Here is an 11,597-nt window from a genome sequence, read left to right on the forward strand (position 1 = left end):
GGCGCGCCCGTCTACCTGGCGGCCGTGCTCGAGTACCTGACGGCCGAGATCCTGGAGCTGGCGGGCAACGCGGCCCGCGACAACAAGAAGACGCGCATCATCCCCCGCCACCTGCAGCTCGCCATCCGCAACGACGAGGAGCTCAACAAGCTGCTGGGCAAGGTGACGATCGCGCAGGGCGGCGTGCTGCCCAACATCCAGGCCGTGCTGCTGCCCAAGAAGACCGACAGCCACAAGGCTAAAGCCAAGTAAATATTTCTGAAGAGTAATCAAGAAACAAAAAGGCTCTTTTCAGAGCCCCCCACTTTGGTCATAAAGGGCTGAGTCATTGTGGTTTTCTTTAGTGAACTGAGGCAGAAATCTGTAAGCTGCCTTTTTTTCTCGGCTTTGCTTTAGTGATGGTATTCTCTTGTCCCATCTGCCTGTGTTTTGTGGGAAGCCTTTTAATAGTAGATGCTCAAATTTTTAAAGAAATTGTGCTCCCCACTAAAATTCATCTTGTTGGTTGTTGCCTTTTTAGGATTTTTTAATTATTTGGTAAACTGTTCTGCTTTTAGAAAGTGGATATTTTCAATCTGTTAGCAGTAGCAATTATGGGGTTTGTAACTGGCATAAACATTACATCTGTAGCCAATCAGCTCTGGCTTTCTTTTAAGCGCTGTGCAGTATTTACTAGAGGGTAACATTAACTGAAGTCACTACTAATCTATATTATTACTGTTCAAGAGTACTAAATAATAGCTGATTGCTGTTGTGCCTCCAGGTTTCAAACTGAGAGAAAAGGGAGTGGGAAGGGAAGCAAAGCATGCACATGAAAAATTAAGCCCTGAAACAATCATCGAAGTCCTGGCAGTGACCCTGAACCAATTGTTTTGCCACATGAGGGGTGTTCCCAGCCTCGGGCTTCTGACTGATTTTCATTTTTGCTGGGTTTTAACACTATCATGTATGTAAGAATCCCACTGGCTTTCCTTGGCAGAATTAATTGTAAAGCACTAGGGAAAGGTTTCAAGCAGGGAAGAGTCTTCAGTGTTCTCATCTGATGCCACGTTCCATTAAGATGACAGTCACTGCGTTCAACTGCAAAAACACTACCACTTAATTTCATTTTGCTAGCACTACTCACTGAATCCATGTCCTCTTCTCCACGTGGTATGGGGAGTTTCGAGCTCACACTTTGTTTTGGGAGAAAGTGAGTTGTTCTTAGAAAAGCTGCTGCCATGCAGCAGGGCACAATGTGGCTAAAAGTTTGTTTCTCTGCTTTGGTGCTGCCCTGCTTGCTTCTGATTTACTTCTGGCTTTAGTGTGGCTTTTCTTGTGGTCTTGTGCAAGCTCTTGACCAGAGAAGCCTGACAGCTTCTTGTCTTTCTGGGGCTCTCTTCTGCGGTTCTTGGCACTGGAGAAACAGGAGCAGTTTTCAGTGTGACTGTGGTGTTCCCCAGCTCTATCCTCCAGTCTGGGGAAAAAGAGAGATGTGAGCTGACATATCTGTGGACCTGATGTTTACTGAGTTTAATTTTCCTAAAATTAAGTTGGTGATATATTCACTCCTATATAAGGGAAGGAAGTTTACACTCCTATCTGTGTTTGTGTGTTCTACATAATGAAACTCTCATCTGCATATCAGATTGTAATAAACAATGGGACAGACTTCTATGAACAACCCTGGGTACATTATCTTGTTGTTGTGTGAGTGGATTTAAATTTTACTTTGTAGACTGCATAAACTTTCAAGAGAACAATTTTGTGGGCTTCTTTCCCTTATAAATGAATGCTTGGCTATCAACTATACAATGGTAATAGTCAAGAAGATAGAGTATTAATAGTTATTTTTGTAGTCGTTCCTCTTTCTTCCCTGCTGAAGAATGAGTTTAGTCATTACACAGTTCTAGTTTTGAATTATACATGTGGGAAACAAAGCCAAAAAAAAATATGGCTACATGAGGTCTAAATTATGAAGGGTCACAGGGCCTTGAATGTATATTGTACACCCAGACACTTCTGGGAAGATATTTTATAGACATGGTTTACCAAAACTGGGGTAACTAAGGAGATTGGTTTTTAAAATATATGTATTTCCTAACAATGCAGTTGTGAACACTGGTAGCTTCCTATAACCAGCACAGACAGATACCTGGATATTTTTTTGACAATAACTTGATTTTATATCAGCAGAATGGGAGAGGAATGTGAAAATGCCTCTGATCAGAAGGAGAAAAAGAGAAAACTGCCTCCTGGGACCCATTTAGCACCTCTGATAAGACAGCTTTCTTGGCAGTGCATCACTCACACTCCCCTCCTGTCCCTACTAGCAGGTCCTGCTCCCACACAGCCCATCCACTGACACTGCACCCCCCACCCAAACCCCCCACTACACATCCATCTTCTCCCACCACATTTGAGGAAAGGGGTACGTGTACAGTTTCAGATGGCAGAGTGCACAGTGGCCCCTGGATTGACAAGATAGCTGCGCATTGAAATGAACGAATCACGTATGAATTTGTGTTTTATTTGTTTTTTCTTCATTGTGTGTTTTGTTCCTTGAGAGAAGGAACCAGAAAAAAATAACCAAAACACTCACAGGCCTTTTAATACCTATTGAGCACTTTGGCTTTTCCATGTTCTTTAATCACACAAGTTTCATTTGGGCACGTTAACAGAGGATAGCCCAGCTGAAGCATAAATGCAGCCGGGGGTGAATAACAGAGTGGACTGTTCCCACCAGGACCCATTGTTTCTCCAGTGGTGATGAAATTCTTAATTCTTCAGGTTTGTCAGGCTAGCCATGACAAACACTATATTTTCCCGCTCCCCACACCAGTGTCAGAGACAGGGATTCAAGGACTAATCTGCCTCTGGAAGGAGGAAGCCAAGGTCCATTACAGAAGAGTCTAAGGAGGAAGAGCAGGGTAACATGAGACAATTTGAAGAGAAGTAGGAAGGGGTGTTGAGCTGGGCAGAAAAGGACTTTGCAGGGGGAATGGGGGCATTGCGAGGGTTGGGGACTGAGTGGGCTATGCTGCTCTGCAGCCTCCTCCAACCCCCCTGCACTGCAAGAGTCCTCTGGGAACAGCGGGGAGAAGGCAAAGAAAAGGGTTGGATATCTCCTGAAAGAGCAGAGTGGGCTATTAGATTTTTAAATCCAGAAGCAATCTATTTCCTCTTCACTTCCCCCCCCCATCAACCGATTTTTAACTCTTTCATTGTCAATAAAGAAGCCTGTAGGTAAAACAGAAGAGTACACATTACTTAGTTTAGATAAATGTTGTAAATAAACTACAGTTCTTCTGCAGTTTCTTGTTGTCTTCACCTGTTGTTCACCTGATGTCTTCACTCTGTGCCATATCCTGCTGAGAAATACGATCTTCCATGCAAATGTTCTCAGATGGAAAATACTGTAAAAATGAAAACAAAAAGAGTAGGTGACTTACCTGCCTTCATTCTGTTAGAAGTGTTAATCACCCTGATTGCCTTTATCAACATTTTGGAAATCGTCATTGTTTTATTTTTAACCTGTCAATAAATGCACAATTAGAAGCTGCGATGATAAGTCTGAATTATGACACATACACATCCCATGAGGTTTTGCCTGACATTTAAATATCAGCTAAGGCTAAAACTCCAGCAGCTAAATATGCTTTACATCCATGTGACCATTTCACTTCTTTCGTAGGATTTGTACCTATGGAAGGTATTCAAAAGCCCCCACATGTAGAGAGCGGAACTGATTCAGGTAAATTTGGCTTCCTGAGCCAGCTCAGCTGAGTCCAAGCACCCGGGTTTGCCTGTGGTGCAGCTAGTCTGGTTCACTGGTGCTTGGAGCACAGGTGGAGGCAGCTCTGTTTAAAGACATGTCTATGTGTAGAAAGATTGGGGCTATGTCATTCCTATGGTAATTCTTGTCCTCTTTTCCTAGCAGGATGATTAAAGATACTAACCTTGATGTGTCCCAAGTGCATAACGCAGAAATAAAAACTTGATCATGTCCAGTGTTCAGATTGTTTAACGTTGTAGTGGCTGCTACCTGCTACAAAAAGAAAAGGGAGGCTTACAGGAGGTGTGTACATTTCTTCACAGATCTGATGTTGCACAAAGGTAGGTCAATATCCTTTCCTCTGTCTGAAGTCCAAGTTTCAGATGTAACTCTCCATGTGTGCTCTCTTCTTATTTCGGGAATTGTTTCTTCCACTTTCCTGTAACCTTTGCAAGTAAAACATCTACATGAAAATACAAATAGAACTACAAATACAAAAAGACTGTGGATTTTATTAGTGATTAAAATTCCAAGCTACTCTGTTATTCCTTTCACACACAAGCAACTTATTTTCTAGTTTTGAAATGCAAGCAGAATTGCTTCCTGAGCTTTTCAGTGTTAGAAATGAAAGGATGAACCTTTGTGATTAATATGTATTATCATTTTTTACAAGAAATGCTTTTGGAACAACCACTCCATCAGGGCTGCTGTCAAGTAATTTAGTTCTTTGTAGCCATGAAAGAAACTTAACTCACAGCCTAAAAGGCCTTTCTACCTACATAAGCCTCTTGTTCTGTGACCCCAATCTTTGAGGAAAGAGCTGTTCCTGCTCATTGAAATGTTTCTTCCTTTCTTGTAAGTGTATGAGATGGGAAGGGAGAAGTTCCCAGCTATGTTCCCATTTACTTTTAGTCCTCTTCTCCAGTGAGATTTGTGTCCTGTCTTGAGCTGTCCTGTGCTCCGAACGGCTTAACCCTGACACCAGTTTTGGAACACAAAGTCTCATTTTTTTTTCATTTGCAATTTGAACTGGGCACATTTTCATTACTGGCCAAAACCATTATATATGGGTGTGTGTAAGACCAAATATTTTTCCCAAGCTGCCGTCAATACTTTCTCCTACAATGCTAATTATTTTAAAATATATTCTTTTTTTATTAAAACTGAAAAAGAAAGTCTCTGTGACAATAACATTGCAATAATTTGCCCTGTGTGTCAAGTAGTTATAATCTGTGGCCATTAGGAAAAAGAATTTGATTTCATAAGCAGGTGAGCAGATATTGATTTATTCCATTAATAAAAAACAAATGAAACAACAACAACAAAAATACTCAAAAAACCACAAACAAAACTGTGAAGTAGTAGAAAATTGCTACAGATAGTTGGTCAGGTTTTGGATCAGGTGTATGACACCTATTTCTAATTTCTAATTCACTATTCAATCAGTTAACTAAACAATACAGTTATTTTTTAAAATTTTATATATTTTTAAAATTTTATATTTTAAATTTTGTGTGTTTCACTTTTGTAGAAATAAAAGCAGAGGGTGTTGGTTTTCTTTTTTAAACATGACAGTGGATATAAATAAATTTTACTGTAGGTATGGTGATCTAGAGAATTTTCCAGGAGTGCTACTAATTTTATTACTCTAATAAAAATAAGATATGAGAAATTTTGTACTGGTTGTATTGTTCTTCAGTATTATTTATTGCCGGTTATTCACTACACTACTAAACTGTAATGTAACTCTGGTAATTTAAGATACAAAAAAGTGATGGTAAAAAAAAAGTATTTTAACAAATATTTTTGCATAACCAAATGCAGATACAGCCTATAGTTCAGCTAATGTGAATCAAGAGGTATTTTGAAGGCAGACATGGAGGGTAGATAAAAATACAACACGAAGGGCCTGTTTAAAGATTATGCATTCTAGCACATCCCAGTGTTGAGAATTGTTAGGATTAATAGCCTTGCTTATCACTGGAAGCTCAACAAGTTGAAGCCTTAGGGTACAAGAGCCTGAACTTTTTGATAAAATTAATGCCACGAACACAGAACAACCTGAAATTGCCAAGATAGAAGCAGAATGAAGAAAGATCATGGAAATAACCTGAAGAGAATGAAAAAACTTCAGAAGATGACCAGCCCAGTGACCAGAAAATGTATTTGAAAAATGTCATCTTACTGTTGCTGTTGATGTCATCTCTGTAGAGGGGAATTAAGAATACAAACAGCACTGCTTTGAACTAAATAGGAAAGAACAGCAAAGAACATGAATGATGGAAAAATAAGCAGCCATGTGATTTCATGTTCACACCCTATATATGTATGAAAATATGTATATTCACACTATTTGCATTATTGGGTTGGAATGTTTTGAGTGTTTGAAAGTTCACATTCTCCTGAGACATGAAATCGAATTGGTTATTTTTGCTGAGCTCAAATCCTACTACTTTTACCTCTGGTGAAAAGAACAAGCACAAAAATATTCCATGTTAGTTGCTTTTTGTCAGTTCAGAGACTTTTTTCTCAGCACTGTTAGAAAATTAAGGGTTGTGTTACAATCAGATCTGATGTCAAATGCTATGTTCACATTATAGTCCCCTAATGTTGCCTTATCATTGATACTGAAATTGAAAGAAACAATCATAGCAGCATTTAATTTTCTTGAGTGAAGTTTCATGGGCCTAGAAACAATTTCCCATACTGAAATAATCTATTAAAAAATCCCTGAAATTTCTATGACAGCTATGTTAATGAAGTGTGCAACCTGGACCATATAAAGACAGGAAAGGCAATATGAATGCTTATGAGCTGGGAGTCCAAAAGGCACCACCAAGCTCCTATTTTAACGTAGGCAACAGGGCTGCCTTGTGATAGCTGTATTTTGAACTAGGGTGCTTTTACATGACTGATTATAGAGAATAATAGCCAGTGTAAAATTCTTCTGGTGATTATCATCATGTTAAATATGAACATAGTTATGTGCTCATATGATATAATCCTTTACTAAAGTCCTTTTCTAGTGAGCCAGGTACCCTTATAAAAACCTAGAGATTGGAATATACTGTGGTTCATTAATCTTCTTAGGCGTTGGACACATACAGAGGTCCAGAATATGCAACCTGTGTTCCAGAGTTTGCAGCAAAGCACTTGGTGAGCAGATGTCTAAAATGCCATTTCGAGCTGCTGAAGGAGAGTATGGAGTACAGAGGATGGCAATTCCCACTGGATATGTGAAATCCAATCTGAGAAGTCCCCATAAACCTTCAAGCTGAAATTAACTTTGATTAGGTAATAGATGTCAGATTTGAGAGACCTGGTGCCTGTCTCGTTACCTGTACTACCAAACAACATGCAGTCAATACTAGGAAGGCTGAGTCCCTCTATGAATTCAGTATCTTCAGAAGTCCAGAATATATACTTGAAATTCAGGATTATTCAGACCCAGCTGAAAAGTGATAATAGCTTTGATCTGTGTCTATGGTAGCATTTAATTATCCAAGAACGTGATGGAGTGATTCTAAAAACCCGTAGTTTGAGCCTGACAAGTAGCTATATGAAAAACTGATAGCTTGCAAAGTCAGCCCAGTTTCTTAATATTTAATAGTTTTAATACAATTAATGACATATAAATGCAGGAGATGTCAAATATGTATAAAAAGTATTGAACTTCACATATTTTTTTTAATTGCAAAAGGAACCTCAAGCAGTCATAGGGAGAAGCTAGGCAAGTTACTGTAAAATTCACATGACCTGTATAATAATTAAGACAACTGTTGAAGACAAAGACTGTAGAAAGTACTTCTGAATTGTATTAATCACTGGGTTATTGGTAACATCTTTAAGATAAATGTCACTTGTTACTACATAAATACTTTTATAGTGCAGTGCACTGCAGTCCTCTTACTTCTGCTACCATAAAAACTACCAAAAGCCCCAAAGACTGAGCAGCATCAAATGGTAGATCTTACAATAGCTATGCTGTACATGGATAAGAATCCATTAGTAATAATTTTGATTTTCCTGGCTAAAAAAAAATGCAGAAATATTTTAGTCTTTTAATTTACAACACATATAACACAAACCCTGAGATCAGTGAGGTATTGCTCACATATAACACGATATTAAAAATTGCAAGAGAACCATAGATTAACAAAAAGTGGTATCACCTTGAGAAAAGTTAAAAATGCCTCTAGTTATAGTGATTTATTGCCCAATTAGTTTATGTTCAATAACACATTAAACTACAAACCAGTATGTTAACAGAACTAGCCATAAGTGGCATGCACAAACTCCCCAAAACTGCAAGATAAGGTTCCACACTAGGAAACTAAAGTGTTCTCAGTTGACTGTACAGCCCTTTTATTGAAAAGTTGGGTGGCTCTTAAAAGAGCCTTTGGGTTATACAGTATTTCTAGCAGCTATTTACTTGGAGCTGGTGTACTTGGTGACAGCCTTGGTGCCCTCGGAGACAGCGTGCTTGGCCAGCTCGCCAGGCAGCAGCAGCCGCACGGCCGTCTGGATCTCCCGCGAGGTGATGGTGGAGCGCTTGTTGTAGTGCGCCAGGCGCGAGGCCTCGCCGGCGATGCGCTCGAAGATGTCGTTGACGAAGGAGTTCATGATGCCCATGGCCTTGGAGGAGATGCCCGTGTCGGGGTGCACCTGCTTGAGCACCTTGTACACGTAGATGGAGTAGCTCTCCTTGCGGCTCTTCTTGCGCTTCTTGTCGCCCTTCTTCTGCGTCTTGGTGACGGCCTTCTTGGAGCCCTTCTTGGGCGCGGGCGCGGACTTGGCCGGCTCGGGCATGGCTGCGAACGTGCGTCTGCCACAAATCACTACAACAGCTCCACGTCCCGGGCAGAAGCGAAGTGACGTGATCGACTTTGTGCCACTTATTTATAGCCCCCTTATGCAAATGAAGCATCAGCTTTGTTCACTCTCATTGGGCAAAATAAAAGGCATCACCATTCCTCAATAGCCTGGTTTTATTGGTCAGAATTCGATTCGCCTCGTCATTGGCTGCTCAGACGAGACCTACTTCTCAGCCTATCAGCGAAGGGACGAGGTACTAAAGCGGGGCTGTAGACGGGGAGCGCCGTCTGCCCACTCGGTCCTGCAGCGAGTTGTTCCAAGCGGCGAGCGAGCCAGGGAAGATGTCCGGGCGCGGGAAGCAGGGCGGGAAGGCGCGGGCCAAGGCCAAGTCGCGCTCGTCGCGGGCCGGGCTGCAGTTCCCCGTGGGCCGCGTGCACCGCCTGCTGCGCAAGGGCAACTACGCCGAGCGGGTGGGCGCCGGCGCGCCCGTCTACCTGGCGGCCGTGCTCGAGTACCTGACGGCCGAGATCCTGGAGCTGGCGGGCAACGCGGCCCGCGACAACAAGAAGACGCGCATCATCCCCCGCCACCTGCAGCTCGCCATCCGCAACGACGAGGAGCTCAACAAGCTGCTGGGCAAGGTGACGATCGCGCAGGGCGGCGTGCTGCCCAACATCCAGGCCGTGCTGCTGCCCAAGAAGACCGACAGCCACAAGGCCAAAGCCAAGTAAACGAAAAAGAAAAGCGGCACGTTGTCTCCTCCGGAGAAAATAATCCAAAGGCTCTTTTCAGAGCCACCCACAAAATCATAAGAGAGCTCAGTTATCCATACCACAGTTATGCCAATTTATATTAATCACTCAACCCGTGTTTTGTCTTTTTCCGTATTTATTAACAGCATTTTTGGCTTGGTGATAGTAGCAACGCTTTCCAGGTTTTCGTTAACAAAGGCGTGCCAAAAGGTCCTCCCCATGCAAATTCTTCCTGGTGTGGGATATTTTCCGTTTAGTTGCTATGTCGGAGAACATGGGAACACTATTCGTTGAGAGTTCCCATCCCTCCCCCCTCTTCCGCCTTTTTCTTCTCCGAGAGTGGCTGATACTGTTCAAGAGATAACAGGCGTAATGTTCGGGGAGGGAGGGGGAAGGGGGGGCCAGCGGGCCGGGCTCTCCGCTGGCCAATCCTTGGTCAGAGCGGGCTTTTTCAATACTTCAAGCTTTCTTTCTCAGCGGGAACAAAAGGACTGGGAGAGCTCAGGGCTATTTTCGTGTCAATAAAGAAACCCTCCCCTCCTCCCCCAGATAAACAAAAGCATTTAAGGAGACACCTTAAGAAAAATAATACAATAGATTAGACATGGCTCAGTAGTAGCGTGCCTGGCAATTGCATTATTTTGTTACAAAATACATCTTTTAAAAAAACATACATCCTTTTTTTATCAAATCATTACAAAACATTGCTTAACATTGCTTCCTGGTAGTCAAACTAATTACTCGGAGAAAAAAAAAGTCTACACTTCCCTAAAGCCGCCGCGTTATACCGCGCTCGTTAACATTTCTTTCGGTAATCCTAGGGAGAAAAAAAAAAAAAAAAGACACAATTGACCTCTTGACGACTTACGAATTACTGGATCCCTGCTGCAGGTTATGGACGACCTCGGTGCCTCAGCTCCTTTAGGGAAAGTGTGGGTGGCTCTTAAAAGAGCCGTTGGATAACAAAATATGTAGAGCAGGACTCTTCTGGTATTATAATTTACTTCTTTTTCGGCGCTGCCTTCTTCGCCTTGGCCGCTTTGGGCTTGGCTGCCTTAGGCTTGGCTGCTTTGGGCTTCACCGTTTTTGCCTTGGCCGGGCTCTTCGCTGCCTTCTTAGGGCGGCCTGGCTTTGCGGCTTTCTTGGGGCTCTTGGCCGCTTTCTTGGCCGCCGCAGCCGCCGGCTTTTTAGCCTTCTTAGGGCTCTTTTTCACGGCCGCTGCTTTCTTGGGCTTCTTGGCGGCGCTGGCTGGCTTCTTGGCCGCCGGCTTCTTAGGCTTGGCTGCGGGCACCCTTTTCTTGGGAGCTTTTTCCTTCACTTCTCCAGGCTTCTTGTTGAGACGGAAAGAGCCGGAGGCACCGGTGCCCTTGGTCTGCACCAGGGTGCCTTTGCTGACGAGGCTCTTGAGCCCCAGCTTGATGCGGCTGTTGTTCTTCTCCACATCGTAGCCGCCGGCAGCCAGCGCCTTCTTGAGCGCGGCGAGGGAGAGCCCCTTGCGCTCCTTGGAGGCGGACACGGCCTTGGTGATGAGCTCGGTGACGCTGGGCCCCGCGGGCTTGCGGGCTTTGGAGCCGACCGCCGCTTTTTTCGGCTTCTTGGCGGCGGCCTTGGCGCCGGGCGCGGGCGCATCGGGGGCCGGCGGCGGGAGCGGTCTCGGACATCGCGGCGGCGTCCTCTGCGGAGCAGGCGAACACAATTGGGCTGGCGCGGGTCAGATGCTCGTATTTTTAGAGCGGAGCCGCGCGGTGATTGGTGCGTTGCAGAGCCCGCCCTGCTGCACGGCCGGGGAGCCCTTCGGTGTGCTCGATTTGTGTTTCTTTGGACTAACAAAAGTGTATTTTCCTCGGAATTTCTGCCACCAAATCGCCCCATTTCCCCGGTGAGGAAGGAGAAGAGCAGGTACTTGCGTTCGGGAGAGTTTCCAGCGGCAAACACGCGGTTTGAGTTAAAGGAGAGGCGATAAATCCCGTGTGCTGCTGCTGGAGAGACCTCTGAAGAGAGAAACTTTTGTTTTTCCTTGCAAATTAAAAATTTCCTTTTGACATAAATGTTACAGCAACAACTCAGTCTGATTCTTTAGAGGGTTTTCTTGGGGTCAAAGTTGAAATCTTCCGATTTAAAGCTATTTTGACAGTTTAAACTGATTTTGAAGAGGAGGAAGTAACACAAACTCTTCTTTCAGCTCTGAATATGGATTAAGAACCAGTTCCTTTGACCATGTGTTTTACCTCTTAAAACGCTAAAGTCTAGTGAAATAGTGTCTCATACAGCCTCCT

General features: G+C 43.4%; 4 protein-coding genes across 4 annotated transcripts; 2 read left to right on the forward strand and 2 right to left on the reverse strand.

Moving 5' to 3' along the window:
- LOC103754432 (histone H2A-IV) lies at positions 1-280 on the forward strand (the record flags this gene model as incomplete). The annotated part of the gene is made up of 1 exon (XM_018080183.3): positions 1-280. A coding segment is annotated over one exon (252 nt), but the record flags the coding sequence as incomplete, so codon positions are not given.
- A 7,811-nt stretch (positions 281-8,091) lies between these two features.
- On the reverse strand, positions 8,092-8,863 carry LOC103764566 (histone H2B 1/2/3/4/6). The gene has a single exon (XM_008931488.3). It carries the CDS (start codon positions 8,561-8,563, stop codon positions 8,183-8,185), a length of 381 nt encoding a protein of 126 aa, XP_008929736.2. The 5' UTR covers positions 8,564-8,863; the 3' UTR covers positions 8,092-8,182.
- On the forward strand, positions 8,562-9,398 carry LOC103764565 (histone H2A-IV). The gene is given in 2 exon segments (XM_018080181.3): positions 8,562-8,614; positions 8,679-9,398. Coding segments are annotated over 2 exon segments (675 nt in total). The 3' UTR covers positions 9,301-9,398.
- A 46-nt stretch (positions 9,399-9,444) lies between these two features.
- LOC108640993 (histone H1.01) lies at positions 9,445-10,982 on the reverse strand. Its single transcript, XM_018080179.3, is given in 2 exon segments — positions 9,445-10,957; positions 10,959-10,982. Coding segments are annotated over 2 exon segments (660 nt in total). The 3' UTR covers positions 9,445-10,321.
- Between the last annotated feature and the right edge of the window lie 615 nt (positions 10,983-11,597).

Source organism: Manacus vitellinus, unplaced genomic scaffold (assembly GCF_001715985.3).
Source record: "Manacus vitellinus isolate BGI_N305 unplaced genomic scaffold, ASM171598v3 scaffold_5_pilon, whole genome shotgun sequence".
NCBI lineage: Eukaryota > Metazoa > Chordata > Aves > Passeriformes > Pipridae > Manacus > Manacus vitellinus.

Excerpts from the sequence above, each read along its gene's own strand:
- LOC103764566 (XM_008931488.3), bottom strand. The coding sequence starts at position 8,563 with ATGCCCGAGCCGGCCAAGTCCGCGCCCGCGCCCAAGAAGGGCTCCAAG.